Source organism: Danio rerio, chromosome 7, assembly GCF_052040795.2.
Source record: "Danio rerio strain M-AB ecotype USA chromosome 7, GRCz13ab, whole genome shotgun sequence".
Lineage (NCBI taxonomy): Eukaryota > Metazoa > Chordata > Actinopteri > Cypriniformes > Danionidae > Danio > Danio rerio.
In genome coordinates this window covers 75,529,298-75,555,870 of record NC_141027.1, presented here as the reverse complement: position 1 = coordinate 75,555,870, position 26,573 = coordinate 75,529,298, and the positions used below count along the sequence as shown (strand labels likewise).

The 26,573-nt window shown below is 39.6% G+C and overlaps 1 protein-coding gene across 2 annotated transcripts in view; it reads left to right on the top strand.

Moving 5' to 3' along the window:
* Positions 1–25,559, top strand: part of phlpp2 (PH domain and leucine rich repeat protein phosphatase 2) — a 105,880-nt gene extending 80,321 nt beyond the window's left edge. Inside the window, exons 12-19 of one of the 2 annotated variants that reach the window (XM_087262243.1) lie at positions 385–540; positions 5,837–6,037; positions 9,571–9,733; positions 11,252–11,382; positions 11,510–11,623; positions 13,298–13,492; positions 18,049–18,280; positions 19,727–25,559. In XM_087262243.1, the coding sequence (XP_087118369.1) occupies positions 385–540; positions 5,837–6,037; positions 9,571–9,733; positions 11,252–11,382; positions 11,510–11,623; positions 13,298–13,492; positions 18,049–18,280; positions 19,727–20,995 (2,461 nt within the window). In that variant the 3' untranslated portion in view covers positions 20,996–25,559. Of the gene's footprint in view, positions 1–261; positions 541–5,836; positions 6,038–9,570; positions 9,734–11,251; positions 11,383–11,509; positions 11,624–13,297; positions 13,493–18,048; positions 18,281–19,726 lie in introns of both variants that reach the window. The other variant, XM_087262244.1, reaches the window with a different exon arrangement.
* The last annotated feature ends 1,014 nt before the right edge of the window (positions 25,560–26,573 follow it).

Sequence of the window (26,573 nt, the reverse complement as noted above, 5' to 3'; positions counted from 1 at the left end):
CGACCCATTTTTGAGTCGTGACCCACCAGTTGAGAATCACTGCAATAGAGCACCTTTGGGATGTGGTGGAACAGAAGATTTGCATCATGGATGTGCAGCCGTCAGTTCTCCACCAACTGTGTGATGCTCTCATGTCAATATGGAGTAAAGTCTTTAAGGATTATTTACAGTACCTTGTTGAATTTAAGCCATGAAGGATTAAGGCAGTTCTGAAAGCAAAAGCGGATCCAACCCGGTACTAGTAAGGTGTACCTAATAAAGTGGCCGCCGGCGAGTGTATATATTTGTGTACTTCTCACTCTTTCTGAATGTAGTTTTCTTCATCGGCTGAACTGTAAACTCTACCTGTTGGTGAAGCTGCTTTTGCGTCCGTCTTGATTTCAGGCTCCTCAGCAGTCTGAGTCTGCGGAAACTGCTGGCTGGAAACAACAGGCTGGAGCGGCTGGCGGAGCTGCTGGACCACGTCCCCCTGGAGACCCTCGACCTGCAGCACAACCGCTTACGAGAGCTGCCCGAGAGCCTCTTCTACAAGGCCTTAAAGTAGGTCACGCTCTCCTGCTGCTCCTCTCCTGCTGTTTTTCCTCCAGTTTATCTGCTGATGTGTGCAGTGAAGGCCACAGCTGTGTCTCTGTCTGATCTGAGGAGCTTCAGACATCACACACTTATCCTGTAGCGCATATAAACAGGGAAATCTCTGTGAATTGCTTTTTTTTTTCAATTGCTAACAAGAGTTTACCAATACTCAAAGTACTTTTCGTGAAAGTGTGTGCTGTTGGGGATGTTTTCATCCACTCTGGGGTGATTTTGAAGCTTAATTTGACCACAACTTCCTCTGTTTTAGCAAATGCGAGGATTTTCGGTAACAAATCTTATTTTGACAACTATTTGGGGAAAATGCTTTGAAAATGTAAAAGATTCAATATTACACTTAAATCTACTACCTTTTTGTTATGTTTGGGGCTGTTTTTACCCCATTGACTACAATGCTCAGATTAACCGTTACCAGAAACGATGCATTTTTAACGAACTAATGCTATCAATTAGATCAGTGGTCCTCAAACTTTTTTCATCAAGTACCACCTTAGAAAATAAATGTCTCTCCAAGTACCTCCATAATGAGCAGTATTGAAATATAGTAGCGAAGTAAGCCCAGTAAAGCAGCTACAGTTATGCACAATTCAAAAACGTGGCAGATTAATTTCTATTATTAAGAATATTTATTATTGTCAACCACTTTAAACACAAATAGTCTGAACGTTAACACTGTACTGTGCTTACGTAAAAAAATAAAAAAATAAAAACGTCAAAATTTAAATTAAAATGTGCTTAAGATAAAAAGAAAAGTGCTGTACTTAAATGTAAAGTATTAACATATAGTAGCCAATTCATCAACATCTGAAAATGTTGTCTGGACCTCAGAAATATAGGTTATATGTAATATATTAAATATAAATATCTGCCATATTCATAAATAAATACTTTTTGATAAATTTTGAAATATATGTAGCATGTACATATTACATATTTGATTCCTCCGTGTACCACTAGAAGGAAGCCTGCGTACCACTAGTGGTACACGTACCACAGTTTGAGAACCACTGAATTAGATAGTTAAAAATATACATTTTCTATTTTGTTATTGGCAACACTTTAGAATAACTTTCCGTTATAACTACTTAATAGATCATTAACAAACTGTTAGTTAATGAGTTATAAATGACTTTTAAAATAATAGTTAATGGTTTGTTAATTATTTAAACCTGTACCTTATAGATAGCAAACATATAACTTACAAGCTGTTAGTCAACAAGTTATAAATGATTTGTTAACTGTATGTTAATGATTTATAACTATACCTAATATATTAGTAATAGATCATGAACAAGCTGTTAGTAAATTACTTACTAAAGACTTGAGTATCAGTTAATATTTTATATATGGTTTTGGGACGTTATCCTAAAGTTGCTATTATTCTTCATTTATTAACTGTTAGTAAATGAGGAATAGTTGCAACTTTACAATAATGTCCCAATAACATAACATAAGCCAGGGGTCACCAATCTCGGTCCTGGAGGGCCGGTGTCCTGCAGATTTGAGCTCCAACCCTAATCAAACACACCTGAACAAGCTAATCAAGGTCTCACTAGGTATACTTGAAACATCCAGGCAGGTGTGTTGAGGCAAGTTGGAGCTAAACCCTGCAGGGACACCGGCCCTCCAGGACCAGGATTGGTGACCCCTGACATAAGCTAACAACTAACACTCTGTTACTAATATATTGACTCACATTTTACAGATCAGTTGCTCATAGCTTGTTAACCATCTACTAACACCAGTGAAACTTTTGTAGAACTTTTCGGTAACACTTCATAATAACTACACACCATAAATCATTTATTAAGCATTAGCAAATAGTGAATTCATTATCTGTTAAGCATTAACTCTACATTAATAAACGTTAGTAAGCAGTTTATAACTGCAGCTACAAATGCTCTATTCTTGACTTATAACCACATTTAAAATGTGTTTAATGATTGTATTTTCATACTTGGTTAATGATTTATTTTTCATTACTAAATTAAGTATCACATTATTTACAAACCGTTTGTATTTAAGAGTAGTTGAGGGTGTTTAGGATCATTCAGAATGATTAAGTAAATGATTAATAAACTATTGAAATCAACGTTTATATGTCTTATTATTCAGGCATATATTAATGGTTACTATGTATGTTAATAAATGCTTTATTAACTCGACTTCACCTAGTTTTGTGATCTAATCTAAAGTGAGGACCATTCATGCTTTATAAATCCTTTATAAATGACAAATAAAGGCTCAGTTAAATTCTAAACAGGAAAAATGACATTACTCATTCCTGTTCATTTAAAGATACACAAATAAAACTGTGCTTTAAATGAAAAATAAATCTTTGCAACCTGATCTAAAATAAAATCAGTGTAGAGTTTAAAGATTACATTTTATTACATTGTTTAATCATTATATTGTTGTTTTATCCAGTTTTGTCGTATTTTGACACTCCTGTTATTCAGCAATGTTTAAACTTTACAGTAATTTCACTTTTTAGAAAATATTGCAAAGATTTAGTTCATTTGATTCTGAGCCTTTATTTGTCATTTATAGGGGATTAATAAAGCATGAATAGTCGTCACTTTAGATTAGGTCACAAAACTGCATGAAGTTGAGTTAATAAAGCATTTATTAACATATTAGTTGACCATTACTATATGCCTGAATAATAAGACATATAAACATTGATTTCAATAGTTTATTAATCATTTACTTACTCATTCTGAATGATCCTAAAAACCCTCATCTACTCTTAAATACAAACGGTTTGTAAATAATGCGATACTTAATTTAGTAATGAAAAATAAATCATTTACTAAGTATGAAAATACAATTATTAAACACATTTTAAATGTGGTTATAAGTCAAGAATAGAGCATTTGTAGCTGCAGTTATAAACTGCTTACTAACGTTTATTAATGTAGAGTTAATGCGTAACGGATAATGAGTTCACTATTTGCTAATGCTTAATAAATGATTTATAGTGTGTAGTTATTATAAAGTGTGACCAACTTTTCTAATAAAATAAATTTTTTTGGTTTTGTTTTCATGTTTAGCACAAACATTCTGTTGTATACCGCTGTTCTGCCATGTGATGGCTCAGTATGTGTGTTTCTATACATTAAACACAACATTCAACATTTCATCTGTGAAGTTTCTTTGGTAAAATTCAGCACACAGAAAAGCCTTTGAGTGGAACAAGGTAAAGGTACAAAAATGTTATATTTTAAATACAAATCAAGAATGTAATGATCTGAGTGGGTATCGAACCCGGGTCTACAGTGTTGTTAGCAGTAGTTCTTACTACATGAGCTAAGTCAGCAACTGGTCGCCTGAGAGCAGAGGAGGAACAAAGTTTGTCCACAACGTATTAATTAAAAAAAATATATATATAGTCTTTACTGAAGAGAATTTGACAAAAGGGAGAGATAATATCTCTACAGCCAGGGTTTAAAAAGTACAACAAAAATAGGAAAGCCGAGCTTCCTAAAAATACATACAAAATAAAATAGACACGAGGGTCACAGAACAATCAAACAGCAAAATAGCAAGAAAAATAGTCTTGAGAACAACTTAACTGGAAACTGGACGAGGCAGCAAGAGGTTGGGTTCAGGACTTAACAGAGCAGGATACAAAGCAGTCTTATATAGGGCAAAGAACAGGTGGTGGTGATTACGCTGATTACAGGAGAGTTTAGAGGAACAAGAGTCACTACTGCCATCCATAGATATACACACTAGATATCGCATAGGGACCCTGAGCATGCGTCAATAGCGCCGCCACATTGGTACAGTGCTTCCAGGACAAATGTCATTCAACCGCACTAGTCAACACAGTGTTATTACGTGAAGATGCGGGACTTTAGCGCTGTCTACGGGTGTAGAAACGAGCAAACAAAGAAATCAAAGCACAAAGGCAGAACATTTAATAGGTAATAAGTTTTTTTCTGTTTTTGTATGTTCTGAACTTGTGTGCTAATCAGGTCACGTTATTGATATTAATACAGTCACGTACTGCATTCACCATAAGACAAAGAAGCTCCAACTCGCACTAAACACTCGGCTTATGCTAGTTTTGTTGAATAAAATCAGCAAAAAATGCAAAAGAAATATGACAACAAGATGCTGCGCAGCCAGAAACCTGTATTATTGTCGGCTAACGTTAGTGAAAGAGTTGTTCGGGGGATTCATTCACAAACGAATCGCTCCCTCCGTCAGTATGAGAAGTGAAAGCAGGAGAGAAGCTGTGTTTCAGGACATGATTAGATTAAATTTAACAGGGAGGGTGAATAGTACATTTCTGTACACACAAACACAAGCTTTTTGTCAGTAATGCCCGTGCGGTCACTGATCCATCAATGTAGAAAAGTGATGTAAAATTATAATTTTCGTAATTAGAAAAAAAAAATTACATACAACATCCAGGAAAACTCCCGATCATAGATATATGTGTATATGTGTATATCTCTGGCTTTGGATGGCCACAGTCCTCCACTGTACCTTGGTCCCGCATTCATTTCAAAGGAGCACTACCCTGTAGCAAGATGGCGGCGCTATTGACGCATTCCGTCCAATAGACAACAATAGGCCAGGCGACATCTAGTGTATATATCTATGACTGCCATCTAATGTTGAGGAGTATAGGGCAATATGTGCGCCCCCTGATGGGTTGGAGGACGTGATAAAGTGCTGAGATATCACAAAGAATGCATGATTATATGCTGTCACGGCTTTGCAATCAAAAAATGTGGTTATAATGGAAGTCAATGGGGCAAAAACAACACCCGAACATAACGAAAGGGTAGTCTATTTGAACCGTACACAAGGGTTAACACAGCAACACACCTAGATCACACAATTAGCCAAATAGTACATTTTAGTACATTTTTATTTAGGTAAGTAAATACAAACACTCTGTTTTATAATGTTGAATACTTTTTCATTACTAATTCTATCAGAAATGCTGCCGGCTGTGGCTGATGAGTTGATGTGTTGCGTGGAGGATCAGACATGCGTGTTCAGAGACTGATGGATGTGTACAGGAGGATATGGCGCTCAGTGAGACTCAGTAATATGAGCACATCAGCCTGCAGCTCTTCCATTTCCTGTGGCTTCATTTACTTGTCAAGCATTAAGCGCCTCTAATCCAGAAAGATGTACTGAGGCTCTGCTTGTACTCGAGAAGATTTTTACTTCACAAACAACATTACCGCTATTGTCTGTAAGCTTGTCTGTCCTTGTTTACTAGTTTAAAGTGTCTGAATGTGTCGGCCAATGGGCTGGAGACGATCCCGCCGAGCAGCCAATCAGAGGAGAGCCTCAGCACCCTGCAGGAGCTCTATCTCACTGGAAACAACCTGAATGAGAACTGCGCCGCCCTGCTGGTCGGACACCAGAACCTGCGGGTCCTGCATATGGCTTATAACCAGCTGCTGTCCTTCCCTGCCAGGTACTGGACTTCAGACACTCCAGCACTTCCATTTTTTGACAGGATTTGTGTATTTGATAGTTGATAAGAAACTTTTGTCTGTACATGTTGGCCACATGATGTCCACACGCACTTGTATTGGTGTACACCAAGTTTTTCCTTCTTTAAATTTGCACAGATTAATTGTTCACCCGAAAAATAGCAATGTGCTCTAGCAAAATACAGGTTGTAAATTTAGATTTGTCGAATGCTTTGAAATGTGCATTTTTTATTCAATGTTTCAGAATTTTAACTTAAATACGAAGAGAGGGTGGGACTTAAAGGAGCTCCTCCCCTTTTAAAAATACAGCCAATAGCATTTTGTTTTTATCACCGCTTTGCCAGTGAGAGTGGTTGAGCTCAAGCGCATCAATAAAGCAAATGCAAAGCATCTTGATGGGGGCGGGGCATGTCGGATACTAGAGAGCATTTGATTGGTCAAGATTTGATGAGAAACCGAAGTATGAGGTGACTTGAATAAAATCAATGATCCATTTAGGATTTAAGTGACAAACTGCAAGCTTTAAATGTTTAAATCAGTTTTATATCTTCTAAACACAATTTTGTCACTGTTTTAGAGCACACTAGCTTATAGATATCCTCAAAACTCACATCTGGTTGGTGCCGATAGCCCAGTGGTTAAGTGCGCCGACAGATAGCACCATGGTGCTCACGGCGACCAGAGTTCGATTCCCGGCTCGAGGTTCTTTGCCGCCCCTTCCCTTGTCTCTGCTCCCAATACTTTCCTGTCTGTAACCTCTACTGTCCTTTCCAAATGAAGGTGAAAACCCCCTAAAAAAATTATTAAAAAAACTAACATCTAAATATTTTAATTTTAATTTCACAAGAGCTTTGATGTGTTAAACGCTGTAGGCACCCTGGTTAGATTACCACGGAAAACATAGCTCTAATCACATGTCGTAGCCCTGCATCTGGGTGTTATTAAAGGGTCACGACACACCAAAACACATTTTTTGAGATGTTGACAGTCGTATATGTGTCCCACGCTGCTAAAAACACTATTAGGACACCTATATTTCACTAAAAAGTGAGAATTGGTTGTTTTTGCGTTATTTCGAGCTAATTTTTTTAAAGATAATTTGAAGCTGCGTCACAGCCATGAGATACTTGTGTAAATTCCAGCATGGAAACCGGCTGTCTGTACCGATGGGGACAACATGATGTCTTTCGGTTTTCAGCATTAATTCATGAGAAAGACTTGGTTCGAACCAATCAGCACAATCTACTGTGTAAAGGTGTAACTTCATTAATATGCATGATAGCTTCAAAGACTTGTTTTTACCTGTTACAGTGTTCAGAGAGATGCCACGTTGTGTTGCCAACCGTAATTAAAACAGGTGGAAGAAAAGAATTGTTTGGAGACACAGGGCGTCAGTGTTGCGTTTATAAATTTGCCGCAAGAAAGGTTTTGTTTTCATTTCCCCATGATGAGAGCACAGATCTCGTGTGGACCCATATGAGTGAATTACAGTGGTATCACAGTACGTGACAAAAATATGCTTGTAAGGAACATATTTTTCCCAGAGAGCTTTTCGCATCTGGATATGGTGAAATCCGGATTTGCGGCTCGTCTTCTTTCTTTTTTTTTTAAAAAAAGATGCAGTTCCAGTTTGTGTCGATTATTCTGTATCTATGCATTTGGTAAGTGTGTGATCAATGTTCTTTATGTTTATTCAGATGGCAAAGTTCGTTAGTATCGTCAGCAGTACTCTTTCAGTTTTTGGACACACCTTAGTCAGAATGATTTAGTTTCTAAGTTTACAGTATGTTAACATCCCTACAATATTTTGGACATGAGAGATCTGCTGTAATTGCTGCTCTCCGAATGTAAACATGTAAACACCGAAATACAGAGGTTTTTTTTTCTCTTATACGGCATGCGGTATCAAAAATTTAATTAAAACTACACTCTTCCAGCAGTTCCTCACATCCAATATCTTGTTTGTCACGGGGGCATGCATGAAATGTTCCTGAATGAAACTGAAAGTGCCAAACTGCAGGTAAAGTTGACAAATTGAGAATGAAATACCTGAAATTACATAAAACTCCAGAGGAAAAGGGGCTAGCGTGGTGACGCAGTGATGTTAATCAAATTATGTGCTGTAACATGTAAAACAGGATCATGAATGTAACATTTAAAAAGCAGCTCGTCTAAACACCTGAATTATATTACTGTCTTGTAAATATTAAGGCAAATAATTCGATGACTTGTGTCCATGTAAACCTAGTCACTATCTATCTCTCCTTTTTTCAAACTAGAGGTGTGAAAACACCCTGCTGAGATTGGGAGTTTCAGGGGCCTTTTAGGGCACACTTAAGGCTGATTTATACTTCTGTGTCAAACGCACGCGTATGCTACGGCGTTGACGCATAGCCCTACGCCATGGCCGTCAGCGTCGCTGATGTGCACCTTTTAAAAAATTGTAACTACACGTCGCAACGACGCATATCGCAAGCTCTGTGATTGGTCTGCTTGGTAGCGCTGACGAGTCTGGGCAGGACCGAGAGCCGTGCGAATGGTGCAAGCCTGATGGAGCAATTGTTTACAAGTGTGGAGTCCCGTGAAGGAGCTCCGGATGGAAAGTTTTGTTTTGTTTTTACCTCATAGTTAAAGTTGTTGTACGTCCGCCGGTTCCTGCCTCAAAATGAGCGAGTTTGAGCCACTTGTACATTCAGGAAGTGCTCAGGAAAAGCAAAACATCAGCGAAGAAACTCGACACAGAGGAACAGTTACACCTCACTGCCAACTAGCGTTTCAGAAGTGTTAATGCAGACCAACAGAGACAGCGCAGAAGTATAAATGCACGGCTACGTGCGTTACTTGCGATGTGGGTTATGCCGGTCACTTCACGCAGAAGTATAAACCAAGCTTTATACTATAGTATCAGAACCGTGCACAGGCCCGTTTCCCGGATCGTTTGAGAAGTGTGAGTGTTCTGAATCGGGCTCAGGCACGGTTCACATGGCCTGCCCTGGCCTGGTTGGAAGAGGTGTGCCAGAGCGTGGTTTGAGTGCAAAGTGCGCCTGAGCTTGAAACTGAAAGCGAGACGTGACTTTTAAGGGACTGTTTGATATGGATTTATTAATCATTCTTACTGTTCAATGAGCGCAAACTGTGGTAGATTATTAAAGACGCAAACCCCTCACTGCATGACAGCTGCACCTTCAGCAAACCTCCTAATTTCTGCAGCACGAGGGCTTTATGATTGTTTATGAGCGTTAAAACTGGCTGATCTGATCGGCGAAATATTTGACTGTGTGTCACTGCATATCAAACGACAAAAACAATATATCTAAAGAAATCTCCACTGTGCTGAGCGAGGGCGCTTTACTGTACAGCGCATCATCGATGACGCAAGCGTGCTCAGGCTCTAATGTAATGTGAGTGCGGAGAGATGGGAGGGGGGACCAGCGTGCTTCGGCCCGGTTCAAGGCAACTGTACATAGTGTGAGTACGCCCTGAGACTCCTAATGGCCTCTTGTCATGTTTTCAGCAAACTCAGTAAGCTGGAGGTCCTGGAGGAGCTGAACGTGAGCGGGAACAAGCTGAAGAGCATCCCGTCCACCGTCTCCAGCTGTAAGAGACTGCACAGCCTCATCGCCCACTCCAACCACATCAGTGTGTTCCCAGAGGTCCTCAGCCTGCCCGAGATCAAGGTCAGTGTGGGGGGAAACATGGTGAAAGCCTGGGTGTAAATACTGTAATGGTCTTAATGTGTGTATGAAGAGGAAGGTGCGATTGTTTTTTTTTTTTGACATAATTCGTAGAGAAACGGAATATTAAATGAGAAAACTGTGGGTGTGGCTTGTTTTTTTCTACTGCCAGCTGATTGGATGTAGTAAAGTAGGCGTTTCATTGAGAAAGATCTAGAAAAGGATTTTTATTACAACATAACAGACTCCTCCTCCTCACTATTTTCTGTTTGTTGTCTAAACTGACAGCTGGAGGGTCCCCCCTGGGACTAAGCTGAAAAGAAAATAAATGAATGAATGAATGAATGATTGATGTGAGTTGAGATGACTAGAAAAGCTCATTTTAATCAACGAAAAAATTGAAGGCACCAATAATTTTTTACTGCGTATTTATATATTTTTTTAACATTTGTATTTGTTTAGATATTTATTCATATATTTTTTCTAAGACTTTTTATATTTAGTATCATAACTTGTGTTTTTAGGCGTCAAAATTAAAGTAAAATAAAAACAGAATGAAATAGAATAAAATAAAAAGGAAAAGAATAAATAAATAAAATAGAAAAGAATAAATAAAATAAATAAATTAAATAGAAATTTAAGCAAAAATAAAAACGTAATAATTATAACAAAATAATAATGATAATAAATAAAAATTAAATATAATTTAAAGTATTAATAAAATAAAATAAAACAAAAAGGAAAAGAATAAATAAATATCGAATAGAAAAGAATAAAATAAATAAAACAGAAATTTAAACAAAAATAAAAAAAATATTAAGTATAATGAATTAATAATGATGAATAAAAAATCAAAAATAAATCAAATTAAAGTGTTAATAAAATAAAACAAAATAAAACATTTATTTGGCCTAAGGGTGTCACGTTGGTGCATTGGGTAGCACGATCGCCTCACAGCAAGAAGGTCACTGGTTCAAGCCCCGGCTGGGTCAGTTGGCATTTCTGTGTGGAGTTTGCATGTTCTCCCCGTGTTCGAGTGGGTTTCCTCTGGGTGCTTCGGTATCCCCAACAGTCCAAACACATGCGCTATAGGTGAATTGAATAAGCTAAGTTGTCTGTTGTGTGTGTGTGTGTGTGTGTGTGTGTGTGTGTGTGTGTGTGTGTGTGTGTGTGTGTGTGTGTGTGTGTGTATGGATGTTTCCCAGTGTTCGGTTGTGGCTGGGTGGGCATCTGCTGCGTAAAACACATGCTAGATAAGTTGTCGGTTCATTCCGCTTTGCCGACACCTGATTATTAAAGGGCCTAAGCCGAAAAGAAAATGAATGAATAAATGAAATTTGTATTTTAAATAAATAGTTGCATTTGACAATAAATATATTAATAACCAATTTATATACATTATATTGAAAAATTGTCGTGAACACCCCCACCCTACCCCTCTAATAGAAAAGCCAAAGAAAAGTGAGTGAGGTGATTGAGTGATGTTTGAATATTCTCTATTGTACCTTGTGCATTGTGCAGCTGGTGGACGTGAGCTGTAATGAGCAGACCGAAATCCTGCTGCCAGACTCTCTGCCGTCCACCCTGCAGGAGCTGGACCTGACGGGCAACAGCAGCCTCATGTTAGAGCATAAAACACTCAACCTCTTCAGGTGAGACACAGAAATCTCCACTCATTAAACAGTTGACGAATATCAAGATGCTTTCACACACTCGGACAGCGGCGGTTAATTGCTCTTTTATTTCTCTGCCATCTCTCCGTGTCCTCCTCTTTTCCAGTCACATCAGCACTTTGAAGCTGGACCAGAAGCCCACTGTGAGCGCAGGAGACGCACAGGCCTCGTCCACCCTGTGGGATCATGGTTACGCTGAGATGTGTGGCCAGAGGAACAAGTGAGGATCTCGAGTCTCAGAAATAGAAACAATTGAGGGTGCCTGACAGTAGCTGTGCTTCCAAATAAAGATGAGATTTAATGCACAAAACTGGATGAAACATTTAAAGTCTGCATAAACTGAAGGCTGCGATCAATTTATTTTTCATATTATGAGGCAGTTTCTAACGAAACGGAATATTAAATGAGAAAACAGTGGGCGTGGCTTGTTTTTCCAACTGCAAGCTGATTGGATGTAGTAAAGTAGGCATTTCATTTAGAAAGAGTTTCGGGAGAGTTATAACAACCTAACAGACTCCTCCCCCTCACCATTTCTGTTTGTTGTCGAAACTGACAGCTGGAGGGGCGTGGTTAAGCATGTTAGCTCAGCTCTGTCAGTCACTTTGTAGCCAATCACAGCTCTGTTTTTTACTCTATAGCCAATCACAGCTCTGCTTTTCATTTTGTAGCCAACCACAGCTCTGTCTGTCACTCTGTAGCCAATCACAGCCTTGTTTTTTACTCTGTTGCCAATCTCAGCTTTGCCTGTCACTCTGTAGCCAATCACAGCTGTTTTTCACTCTGTTGCCAATCACAGCTCTGCCTGTCACTTTGTAGCCAATCATAGCCCTGTTTTTCACTCTGTAGCCAACCACAGCTCTGTCTATAACTCTGCAGCCAATCACAGCTTTGTTTTTCACTCTGTAGCCAATCGCAGCTCTGTTTTTCACTCCGTAGCCAATCACAGCTCAGCCTGTCACTCTCTAGCCAGTCATATCTCTGTTTTTCACTCTGTAGCCAATCACAGCTCTGCCTGTCACTCTGCAGCCAATCACAGCTCTGTTTTTCACTCTGTAGCCAATCACAGCTCTGTCTGTCACTCTGTAGCCAATCATAGCTCTGCTTTATGCTCTATAGCCAATCACAGGTCTGTTTTTCACTCTGTAGCCAATCACAGCACTTTTTCTGTCTCTATAGCCGATCACGGCTCTGTTTTTCACTCCAGCCAATCACAACTCTGTTTCTCATTCTATAGCCAATCACGGCTCTGTTTTTCACTCTAGCCAATCACAGCTCTGTTTCTTACTCTATAGCCAATCGCAGCTCTGTTTCTCACTCTATAGCCAATCACAGCACAGTTTTTCACTCTGTAGCGATTTGCTTATATTACTATAGTTGTTATGTTACCGGACTACCACAACAGATAATTCCAATACGTTACTATAGTAGGATTCAAAAACACTACAGTATCTAATGTAATAAATCCAACCCCATGTGATTTGACTCCAGATGAGTAATTCTCAATCTATGAACTACGGGGATGGCATGAAAACAGCATTCTCGGAATAATCGTAGCATTTTGGTGATAGATTTTGCAGCAGGGGGCCTGGTTTAAATGCAGAATCCCATAGGCTTAAACGTCTCGTTTCTACATGTTTAATGTGACCTCAGTGTGCTCTGCTTCCCCCGTGAAGGGCATTACCTCCAGTTTCAAAGCACTGTCTCAAATATCTCATCCTCCCTTCATGCACCGAAGGGGGCCAACTTTTGTGCGTTTGTCAGTGAGGCCGAGTTTGCGTATGCATTATATAGATGTATCGATTACCGCCCCATTAAATGTATTTGTAACGCAATATGGTACGCTGTGTAACATTTGGGTTGGGTGTTGTTGTTTTGTTTTTTTCCCTGCTTTCAGGTTGTGTGTGTCTGTGCTGGCTGTGGATCGCTTCGGGGACAGTACGGAGGCTGCCTATGGGATTTTCGATGGTGACCGCAATGAGGAAGTTTCCAGGTTACTGCAGTGCACCATGGGAGATGTTTTGGCAGAGGAGATACAGCACTCTAGTGTGGACAGTGTATACATGTGCAACACTTTCCTGACCTCTCATAGGTGTGTTTTGCATACACACACACACACACACACACACACACTCTCAGACGTTTGATTTAGCTTTGATTTTTTTTATTTATAAGTCATTTATTTATCTGCTGGTTTGTATGATAATGGATAATGATAATACAAATTTTGGAGTAATTGATGTTTGTGTACTTCAGGGTTCATACAGTCCTGGAAAACCTGGAAAAGTCAGGGAATTTTGTTAAGTCATTTTCCGAGGTGTGGAAAACATTTGGAAAAATAAATAAACCCAAAATGTTTTTAAAAACCCTGAGAAATTTAAGTCTTTTCTAAAAACGATTTTACAGATATAAAAATAAACAAGGCAAGGCAAGGCAAGTTTATTTATATAGCACATTTCATACACAGTGGCAATTCAAAGTGCTTTACATAAACAGGAATAAAAAAGACAAGTTTAGGAACATAAAATGCAGACAATAAAAATTATTAAAAACAGATAAAAACTAATTAAAATGAGTTAAAACAGGTTATAAAAGAATGAAAAAGAAAACGAAAAACATAATAGTGCGATCTGTCGGACGCAGCACAGTGCTCATTCAGCAAAGGCACAGCTGAACAGATGTGTTTTCAGTCTTGATTTGAATGTGCCTAATGTTGGAGCACATCTGATCATTTCTGGAAGCTGATTCCAGCAGTGAGGGGCATAGTGGCTGAAGGCAGATTCACCCTGCCTTGACTGAACTCTTGGAACTTCTAGTTTATATGATCCTAAAGATCTGAGTGATCTGTTAGGTTTGTATTCAGTGAGCATATCTGTAATGAATTGAGGTCCTAGGCCATTTAGTGATTTATAGACCAGTAATAATACTTTAAAATCTATTCTGAATGTAACTGGCAGCCAGTGTAAAAACCTGAGGACAGGTGTGATGTGCTCTGATTTCCTGCTTCTGGTCAGAATTCTGGCTGCAGCGTTCTGGATGAGCTGCAAGTGTCTGACTGTATTTTTGGGAAGGCCAGTGAGGAGTCCATTACAGTAATCCACCCTGCTGCTGATAAAAGCATGAACAAGTTTCTCTAAGTCTTCACTAGAAACAAAGCATCTGATTCTTGCAATATTTTTGAGATGATAGTATGCTGATTTACTGACTGCTTTGACATGACTGTTGAAACTCAGATCTGACTCCAGAGTCACACCAAGATTCTTGACCTTATTTTTTTTGTCGTTTGACCTTTAGAGCCAAGGTACGCATTCACCTTGAGAACCTCATCTCTGTTCCCAAACGCAATGACTTCAGTTTTCTCTTTGTTTAACTGAAGAAAATTTTGGCACATCCAATTTTTAATTTCATCAATGCATTGGCAGAGGGTGTCAACGGGGCTGTAGTCATTAGGCAGTAAGGCTAGGTAGATCTGAGTGTCATCAGCATAGCTGTGGTAGGAGATTTGGTTCTTTCTCATTATTTGGCTCAGAGGGAGCATGTAAAGGTTGAACAGGAGAGGTGCCAGAATCGAGCCTTGTGGGACTCCACATGTCATGGGTGTCCACCTCGACCTATGATCACCTAAACTGACATAGTAACCTCTCCCTTCAAGATAAGATCTGAACCATTTGAGGACCGTGCCAGACAGCCCAACCCAGTTTTCCAGCCTATCCAGAAGTATGCTGTGATCGACAGTGTCAAATGCAGCACTGAGATCCAACAATATCAGCACTGTTATTTTACCTGAATCTGTAACAAGGGTGAAGCAGTTGCGCAGTAGGTAGTGCTGTTGCCTCACAGCAAGAAGGTCGCTGGTTCGAGCCTCGGCTCAGTTGGCGTTTCTGTGTGGAGTTTGCATGTTCTCCCTGCGTTCGCGTGGGTTTCCCCCACAGTCCAAAGACATGCGGTACAAGTGAATTGGCTAGGCTAAATTGTCCGCAGAGTATGAGTGTGTGTGTGGATGTTTCCCAGAGATGGGTTGCGGCTGGAAGGGCATCCGCTGCGTATAAATGTGCTGGATAAGTTGGCGGTTCATTCCGCTGTGGCGACCCTATATTAATAAAGGGATAAAGCCGACAAGAAAATGAATGAATGAAAAATAAAATAACTACATATATTGTTACATATTTTTTGTTGTAATAAGTTCTTATGTGCATTTTTTTCTTATTTACCATGTGTACGTAGAAATTACATAAAACATTTATTAACCTGAAAGTTTTGGAAAAGTCCTTGAATTTTAGTACTAAAAACATGCTTGATCCCTGGTACTTATTATAGTAGTTGCGTAATTACATGCAACTAACCCTAACCCAGTGTTTGAACTACTGTGGGCTTTGGGGAAGCCCACTTTTTCAGTCCCTAGCCACAATGATGTAAGCTATATAAGACACAGGATCCCTGTCTTTAAACAGCAGTGTATAAACGAAAAAAATCAATAAATATAAAACAAATCTTAATATAATTGTGACTAATATAATATATTTTGAGGGATTCATTTTTAAGTGCACAAACAACATCAGCCTAAACAGCAGAGCATTGTTGTCTAATTTTACCTGCAGTGCTTCTGTGAGAGGAATACATTCATGGATATAAAATCAACAAACACAAATATGTTTCACTTAACAAAAAAATAAATAACCTTGTCATGTAGCCTATCAATTTCTATCCGCTCTATAAGTTCAACATGATGGCATTAAGGACAGCATATGCTTTTTTTTATTTGAAATAGGAATGTAGAATGTCATGGGATCTCACTTTTCACTCCAGTAAATCATAATTGCAAATTCAAAAATGAAAGGGGCTCCATTTTGTCAAGTTTACCCTGCTTTCAGCTTAATTGTCCAACATGTTTACAACAATGTCACAGTGTTAAAAAGAACATTGTGGTGGCGTACTGTATGAGACGAATAAAATGAAACACAGAACGTCACATCATTTGTTTCGGAAAATGAATAAGCAGTGTCTCAGCGTCCATATGAAAGCATATGGCTGTCAGTCATAGACATGCCTGGACTTTGCTCTGCAGCGCCCCCACACCTTGATGCTCATGACAAGAATAGCATGTGTAGTTATGTTTTTTTTTTTTAAGTGAGGTGTAAATCGCCGTCATGCATGAATTAATGATATTTTTGCACTTTTTCCACATAATAATCCATAATCACATTACACAATACTGAAACTGCACGTCAAAATAACACATTGTCAATATTTTTTAGGACTCCTGCTTTCAGGGAAGCCCAAATCCTTAGGGGAGCTTAGCTCCACCATAGTTCGCACCCTGCCCTAACCCACATTCTAATCCTAAATATATATTAAGTACATGTAATTAATGGTACTCAGTAATTAAACTAATAGTTACACTGTAACCAGGACACCTTAAAATAAAGGGTGACCTTTAATTCTAATTGACCAGTCATGCAAAACCATCCGTTCTTCTCACATTTCAAGATTATGTCCAAATGTTAGTTTGTATTATATCCAATATACACTAATAATTGTGTAAGTGTAGGGGATAATGTGCTATCAGAGGGTCATTATTGCAAAAGAAACCCCACATTGATGCAAAACTTTCCATTTTACACAAAATAATACTATGGTAATTTAGGCAAGGCAAGTTTATTTATATAGCACATTTCATACACAGTGACAATTCAAAGTGCTTTCCATAAACAGAAATAAAAGAGACAAGTGTAAATGAAACAAAAACAAACAATATAAAAACAGATAAACAGCGTAAAGACAGTTTTTCCATATTCGATCATATTTGTATCATATTTTCTCATTTTACTCTGGGACTTCCCTATTCAGGTGATTCAGGTATTCATAGTAAGGTAACACTTTACAATAAGGTTCATTAGTTAATGCATTTACTATCATGAACTAATCATGAACAACACATGTACAGCATTTATTAATCATAGTTAAACATTTACTAATGCATTATTAACATCCAAGTCCGTGCTTGTTAACATTAGCTAATGCACCGTGAGTTAACATGAACTAACAATGAACTACAGTATATTTATTAACTAACGTTAACTAACATGAAAAAATACTGTAGTAAATGTATTGTTCATTGTTTGTTCATGTTAATGAATGCAATAAATAACATTAACTAATAAACCTTATTGTAAAGTGTGACCCATAGGAAATACTATTGTTTTTGAACCATATTATATTATGTGTATTATGCTGTATATATTATAGTAATTACAGCTCTTTTAATGAATTCTGCAGCATACTGTAGTATTAACAATATTGAACTGATAAACTGTATTGCATACTGTGGTGTATTGTAGTATGTTGAAAACTACAGTATTGGGCCATTTGCTTATTTTACTATAGTCGTTGTGTTATCGAAGCAGTCATAGGATTACCACAACAGATTCATTCTAATGCTTTACAATAGAATGGGTCAAAAACACTAGTATTTAATGTAAATTACGACAGTATTTTGTCATGTGGGATTAGGGACTGCTTTGACTGTACATTACTTTGTCCTTATATAACATGTGCAGAACAACAAAATCTTCTGCTGACCTTATAATTTGGATTCTTGGCTGTAACTATTAAATGCATTTCTCTTATATCTGTTGATCATTTTTGCAGGAAACTTGGCATGGCAGGCCAAAAGCTTGGTGCCTCTGCTCTGCTCTGTTACATCCATCATGAGTCCTCCGAGCCTGGCAGCTACTTCAGCCTCACTGTGGCCAACGTGGGCACCTGCCAAGCTGTACTATGCCGTGATGGGCAACCTCTTGCCCTCTCAAAAGTTTTCAGCCTGGAACAGAGCGCCGAGGAGACGGAGCGTGTCAAACTGGCTAAAGCTATTATCACCGAGGTATTGGTTCTTTCTCATTTCACCTAACTGGCTGAGGCTTCGTGTCATCGGGATGGCTGTGAGGGAGCACGTTTAGTTAACAAAAAACTAAAACTATTGGTCAAAAAACATTTTTGTTAACTGAAATAAAGAAAAACAAAATCACAATAAATGAAAACGCTGAAACTAGCAGTCACTGAACTCTAGTCAGGCTCTAGTCAATAGAGTTACTTAATCTAAAACCAACTATATAGCTATAGACCTTTTTCATGGCTGCTGCATGGAGGGCGCCATAGCAACCAGCGTCTTCCGGTAGAATGCTGAAAGCTTCCGTTTACAGCGTGTTCAACTGGTAATTTGCGCTCCGAAAATGGGTTTCAATAACGTTTTTAATGGATAACAGAGTGTTTTTGTTACATACAACTTAGAAATGTGTCTGTTAAAGCCGTTATAATCTGTCACATGTGGTTCAAGCGCGTCAGAAATACGAGAAAAACGTTCTCCTAGTTCACGTGTCTGCCGTCAGAAATATAGTGTGTGTGTGTGCGTTCCCGGCCTGTCAGCTGTTAGCTCAGCGGCTCTTTAACACCCACACACACACACACACAGAGAGAGAGAGAGAGAGAGAGCAAACCAGAGTACTGGCATGAAACTTAACAGGTATGAAAGTCGTGCAAATTACAAAAATGACCAATTAAAGTCTGTTATTGATCCTCTGCTGGCTGATTTGCTGTTTATTCTAATCGCGAGCCGTTTGTGTTTTATTTCGTGTGTTGTTTTTACCACGGTTTGTGTTTTTCTGTCATTTCGAATTGACACTAGCCTATATTTTCACTTTGTCACAGTTATTAAATCAGTGTGTCAGTGGCACAGTACAGGCTACGTGTGTGTGTCAAACATTTTGGTGAATTACATTTGTTTGGGCTGGTTATATATTTGAAATAAAGAGAAACTGTTGACTTTAGCGATGACGAGGCTTTATTTAAACTGCAGAAGATGCCGTCTGACAACGAGGGGAAAACGCCTCACAGCAGCTGTTTTCCATCCTATTTGATCGCATTTCTTTAAATGATCAGTCCAGGAGATGGTGCTGATGGACAACAGTATTAGTTCAAAGAGGATAAAAGCAGGTAAAATAGATTAAAACTATCGTTTCAAAGCTGTCCAAATGTGACTGTTTACACGCATCAGCTGCCGACCGGAAGTTCTTCGCATTCTCCTTGCGCATACACGCAAAGCATAATGGGTAATTTTGCGTTCCAAGAAAAAGGTCTATATAATAATGTTTTCACAAAATAAAAACTAAACAAAACATCAATGATAGGAACTCAAACTAAAGTTGTACAGCAAATAAAAAATAGCATCGAAATAAAAGCTAATTTAAAAATGTAAAACTATACTTAACCATGTGAGTGAGCAGTAAAAGCTTCTTTTCGCCTCTAAACATTTGATTCTTTTGTGTTGTAGGATAACAAGGTGAGCGGGGTAACGTGCTGCTCACGATTACTTGGCTGCTCCTACCTGTTTCCCTGGGTGCTTCCCAAACCCTGGGTGCACACAGAGCCTCTGTGTTCCCAAGATGAGTTCCTGATCCTAGGAAACAAAGCACTCTTCCAGAAGGTTTCCTACCAGGAGGCAGTGAGCACTGTGCTAGCTGTCAGAGACCCTCGTGCTGCTGCCAAAAAGCTCTGCACGCTGGCACAGAGCTATGGCTGCCGGGATAATGTCGGAGCAGTTGTGGTTGCCTTGCGTATTGGAGAAGACAGCTGTACATGTGAGCCTCCTCTTGTGACTGCAGAACCGCGAGGATCTCTTGCTCCGGCACCTTTACCGATTTCGGTGTCCCCTGGTGACCCTGCGACACCATCATCAAGTAGCGGCATTGCTTCAGAGTTCAACAGCGAGATGTCCGCCTCGGAAGTGGGCAGCGAGGCTGGATCTACGGCCTCAGATGAGCACCCATCTTCGGGAACCACAGCTCGTCCGGAGCGCCGTTGTAGTCTGCATCCTGCTGCTACCTTGTGTAATACAGGACCCCTGCCAAGTCTGGGCCCAGGAGTGCATACGGCTCTATTCCAGCGACAACCTTCCAGTGCCACCTTCTCCAGCAACCAGTCTGACAATGGACTGGACAGCGACGACGAGGCTCCTTTAGAAGGAGTCATCTCCAACGGGAGTAAGCTAGAGGTGGAGGTAGACATTCACTGCTGCGCTTTTCAGCTGCGCTCTAATCCACCTGAAAGTCCGAAGGACTTAGATGGCCGCCATGAGTCAAGGGGTTTGGACTATGCCACCAAAATGCGGCTACAAAATAGCGTGGTGGTTTCTGCAACCAACGGCTGCCTGTTGGCAGTATGTGGACGTGAGATTTCAGATCTCAAGAAGTCTCCGTCCACCTCCAGCCTCTTCGGGAAGAAGCTCTCTAATGGTTCTGTAGTGGCTCCAGAGGATAGCCACAACATCATTGAAGTAGCACTGGAGGCCCCTAAAAAGAAGTCTGGATATTTCGCTGCACCGGCTCAGCAAGATCCGGAGGATCAGTTAATTATTCCACCTAGTCTGGAGCAGGACGTGCGGGAGCAGCTGAGGGGTCAAAGTCCTGTGGTTCCTGGGCCTCCACCTCCATCAACACCGCCCTCAGCAAGAGATCCCAACTGGGACCAACCTAACCCCACCATCCCTGGACTCCACCCCAGCACTGTTCTGCAACAGGACGTCTACGACACTGCTCTATAGTGGACCACACCATTGGAGCATCTCCTCATCATAGTGCCACATCAAAGAGGCTAGCACACTCTTCCTGCCTTCGAGATATTCCAGTCCTTATTTAGCGCCGTCATCATGAGTGGGTCCCTGCATGTGCGTTCTTGAGCTGATCTGCGATGGAGTAGCCACATCCAATCCCACATCCGATCTGACAACGAGGACCGGAAGGGTGGAAATGGGTGCAAATGTCAGGACCGATGACATCTGAAAGATTGAGGTCTTGTGGAGAAACACATGGGCTATCCCTGACCAAAAACCACAGCATGGAGCTGGAGTACCTTATACATCACCATGCGTGAGTTCATTTCGACATTCGCCCTTTATATCAAAGGTCACAGGCTAAAAGTAGGCTTCAATGATTTTGCCTTCTGGCGGAAAGAGAATAACTGAGACCAAAAAAAAAAAAAAGAGAAAAGTGCCTCTTGAAGACGGTTGAGGCTCAGAGAGCCTTTACTGTTCTGGCGTACGTGCAGTCTTGCTCTCCTACCTTCCCATAATGGCGACGAGTTGGGAATCTGCACTTTTGAAGTTCTCGAGGAATATTTCAAACAGATCTCTGACTATACGGAAGCGAGGGATGAGTGGTGTATCCTTGAAAAGACCTTTCTCCACCTCCCCTGATCTCCTCACTTGTATGCATTCGGGACGTTCCAGACAAAGCCATGGGCGTCTCTAGAACCCTTTGCACAGTACAAGAGTACAATGAACTTGACACAAAAACTCTGGAGAGGGAATCGGCCTTGTGATGGAGGTCAGAGCGGGATGGAGACACAAACCTCCATCTCTTAGTACATCCAATTCTCGGTGCAAGTCGTTTGGGGAGCAGAAAGACCTTACAACCTTGTCTGAAATCATAACTTGAGCCGTCTCGGGTTGTTTAGAGTACTTGAAGTTCGAGTGTGCCATGACTACATGACAAGCCTGTGGGCCACGAATTTGTCATTGGGTCTTTGTAGTAGTGTGGTTTTGCTGTTGATCTGAGTGAAGTCGGGATGTTTTCTCATTATCAAGGAAAAAAAAGTGAACAGCTGGCATTTTAGGGGTTTTTTTTCGGTATGAGAGGAAAAGGGCAAATGATATGATGTATTGTGCAGTGTGTCTGTTTGGGTGTGTGTGCTCTGTTTTTGCCACGCATGGTACGTACGTATAAGGAAACAGGCTAGTTTTTTTTTTAAACAGGGGACCTGAGCAAAGGGTCATTTGAGTTTGTCATTGCCACAATCACAGTATCAGGGAACTCTGTGCAGTAAAACACTGTGCTTATGGTTTGAAGAGACATCTAGTGGTGTTCATTGGAAACAACTCTTGTTGTTTTTTCAGGGTTTTCCCAGAAATGAAGTTGTTGGTTTTTTTGTACAATTCATTAATATGTTTTAAAGTTTATTTTTTTTATATAATTATTTAATACATAGATAGGGACATGAAGCGCAAAGCCCATGTTTGATTAATATAAATTAAATTAATTGATTTTATCAAATGCAATTGGCAATTTTAGAGCATCAGTGGTATTGGATTATATTTATAATTTCCTAGGTGCACTTTCAGAATTCATTATGAACTGTTTATACATGTGCTTACAGAGGATTATAATAGTTCCTGTCAGGGGCGCCGCTAGAGGGAGGAAGTTATGATGATTCTAAAGGCACTCACATTTTGGGGGCCCCCAGACACATTGTCAAGGGCCCACTACCCAAACCACCAAACACCCCCCACCCCTCACTCTTCACTTTCGTCTGCGACCAACCCCCGACCCAACCGCCCCCCAACACTCTTAACTTTCGTCCGTGAATCCCCCCCCCCCCTGTTCTCTTTTGTTAAAAAAAACTAACAACCCCCCCACCCCGCCATGTTTTCCCTTTCGTCTGCGACTACCGCCACTACCCCCACCCCGTCACCCCAACTTCCTCTACACCCACCCACTAGTTTTACCTTTCATCCACAACTACTGTCCCACAACCACCCACCACACTACCCCCCCATCCCCCCTGCCCCCAGTCACCCCAATACACACACCCCGCACCCTCCACTCCCCAACCCCCGTTTTTTACGTGTGCTTAAATAGGATTATAATATTTCTAGTCAGGGGGCGCCTCTAGGGGGAGGAAGTTATGACGATTCAAAGGGCCCACACATTTTAGGGGCCCCCAAAGAAGACATTATCAAGGGCCCACGATCCAAACCACCCCCGCTCTTCACTTTTGTCCGCAACCAACTCCAGACCCAACCGCCCCCCCACACACTCTTAACTTTCGCCCATGAACCCATCCCCCCACCCTTCCTCTTTTCTCTTTCGTCCAAAAAAAACAACCCCCCCCACCATGTTTTCCCTTCATCCGCGACTACCGCCCCCACCTCCAACAATCACCCCCAACTACCTCTACAACACCCTCACCAGTTTTTACTTTGGTCCATCCCACAACCCCCCCATCCACCCAACTACACCACCCCCCACCCCCGCTCTTCACTTGTGCCCTGGTTCCTGTTAACAAAACTTTTGTACACTATAACAAAATGTTAGGTTCCACACAATCCCTTCATGTTGTCTTAACACAAATCGGTTAATTTAACTTAACAATTTTTACAATTTAAGTTGACAGAACATAAAACAATTAAGCTGTCCTAAAAAAAACCTCAAAAATTATGTCCTTTAGGATCATTTTAAATTAGTAGTTCAAACAAGCAGCAATGTTTTAGTGTAGAATAATGATGTTGTTTTTTTTTTAATCAGCCGAGTTTCTAAAATAAACCCAGTACTTGAATTTGTAGATCATCAATGAGCTTAAGCGTGTTTGTATGCTCATAGTGCGTTAAAGCCATCTCATCTCAAGGTGAATTCTATCATTTACAACAAGCTTATTCGATTAGTTTATATGCTCTTGTGCCAAAACTTCCAGTGTTTGCTATATGTGGGAGAAAAGCCTGCCATCAAACTAATCTGGATCCCTGCGTCGAACAGATTTTGAATTGAGCATTTGCTGCCGTTAGTTGTTCATTCTAATTGCCTACAGACCTGAAACTGTAGCTCGTGTGCCAAACGCTGTAAAATAGTGGTACTTAAAGTGAGTTATTTTGAGAATTGGAGTCTTCCCTGGGGTTTAACTGAGAGCTGAAGCCAGTGGAGGGGATGCAGCAGCCCAGCATGACTCAGATGTTTGTTTCTGTCATGGCCTTAAAGCACCATTTCTTTAAGGTTTATATTCTAATTCCCATTTGTTGCGTTAGTGTATTTCACAAGAAATTGATCCCTATGTTATCATAGTTGTATGCTTAAAGGAACAGTCCACATTTAAAAAAAAAAAAGCTCATTTTAGAACTCCCCTACATTTAAACAGTTGAGTTCGACCATTTTTTAACCCAATCAGGTGATGTCCAGATGTAGTTTTAGCTTAGCTTAGCATAGGCTATTGAATCGGATGAGACCATTAGCATGGATTCCAAAAAGTTTAGATAATTTTTCTATTTAAAGCTTGACTCTGTAGTTACATCATGCACTTAGACAGATGGAAAAAATTGTAGTTATATAATGAAAGTTATATAATTGCAGATTATTAAGCCAGAATGAAAGTATAGTTCCTATCCAAATCAGCCTCAAAATTAGCAACAGAGCTGTATGCTTAAAGGAACACTCCAATTTTTTTCTTCTCCACAAAACAGGCTCATTTTAGAACTCCCCTACAGTTAAACAGTTAAGTTTGACCATTTTTTATTCTAAGCAGCTGATCTCCAGATCGGGCAGGAGCACTTTTAGCTTAGCTTAGCTTAGCATAGATAATTGAATCGGATTAGACCATTAGCATCGATTCCAAAAACTTTCCATAATTTTCCTATTTAAAGCTGGACTATTCTGTAGTTACATCATGTACTAAGACTGACAGAAAATGATACAATTGTATAATGAAAGTTATAAAATTGTGGAATAATACGCCAGAATGAGAGTACTAGCCATATAAGCCTGAAAAATAGCAACAGAGCTGTATGCTTAAAAGAACACTCCACATTTTAGCAAAATAAGCTCATTTTAGAACTCCCCTACAGTTAAACAGTTGAGTTTGACCATTTTTTTTATCTATTCAGCAGATCTCCACATTTGGCAGAAACACTTTTAGCTTAGCTTAGCATAGATCATTGAATCGGATTAGACCATTAGCATCGTTTGCAAAAAGTTCAGATAATTCTGTTATTTAAAGCTTGATTCTTCTGTGTTTACATCATGTACTTGGACAGATTGAAAATTATATCATTATATAATGAAAGTTATATAATTGCAGACTTATACGTCAGGATGAGAGTATTGTTCCTAGCCATATGAGCCTAAAAATAGCAACAGAGCTGTATGCGTAAAGGAACACTCCACTTTTTATTTTTACATTTTTTTTGGACACCAAAAAGTTCAGATAATTTTGCTGTTTAAACCTAAATCTTCTGTAGTTACTTTGTGTACTAAGGCTGATGGAAATCAAAATGAATTAAAACACTTTTTGAGATGCTAATTGTCTAATCTGATTCAATGGTTTATGCTAAGCTAAGCTAAAAGTGCTCCTTCCAAACCCGGAGTTTAGCTAAATAAATTCAGAAATAGTAAAACTCAACTAGGAGTGTAAAATGAGCCTGATAATTTTCCTATTTAAAGCTTAAATCCTCTGTAGCTGCATTATGTATAAGACAGAAGGGACATTTAGTTATTTCATTGTGCCTGTGGTACTGCGGCATAGTCTCTTGTTTATTACGCCAGAATAAGAGTATAGTTCTCATATCAGGAAAATGATTGAATCTCTCTTTTAAAACAATTTTGCAAGATGCTAACGGTCTAATCCGATTCAATGACTTATGCTAAGCTAAGCTAAAAGTAAGTAATAAGTAATATATATTTAGGGGGTGGGGCTACATATTTGTCTGACCAATCACAGATGAAGGGCGTGTTTAGAAGCTAGTGCACACTATAATTTTACAATGCTCCATTTTTTTCTAACCATTTTTTTTTAGATAAAGTTCACAGTATTTAAAAATTTTATTTGATTAGTGGGCGGAGCTAAAAATCCATTTTGATTTGCTCGCTGCGACTCCCTGATTGGTGGAGTTTCTGTATAGAATCAATGGTTAATTGGTTATTTAATTTCTCTATGGATAAAATGGAGCATTTCAAACTGTTGAGCATTAGGGGGTGGGGCTATCTATCTGTCCGACCAATCACAGATGAAGGGAGTGTTCAGATACTAGTGCACACTTTAATCTTAAACTGCTTCAAAAAAAATTCTTCAACCATTAAAAAAAAAAAAAAAAGTTCACAGTATTTTAAATATGTTATTTGATTAGTGGGCGGAGCTAAAAACTGTTTCTATTCAATTTGCTTGCTGCGACTGATTGGTGTAATTTCTGTACAGAATCAACCAGTTACTGTTCGTTCTATTTCTCTATAGATAAAATGGAGCATTTCAAACTGCTGAGCATGGGGGTGGAGCTACATGTTTGTCTGACCAATCACAGATGAAGGCAGGGTTTAAAAATTATTGCAAACTTTTTATTTTAAAAATATTCCAACATTATATTT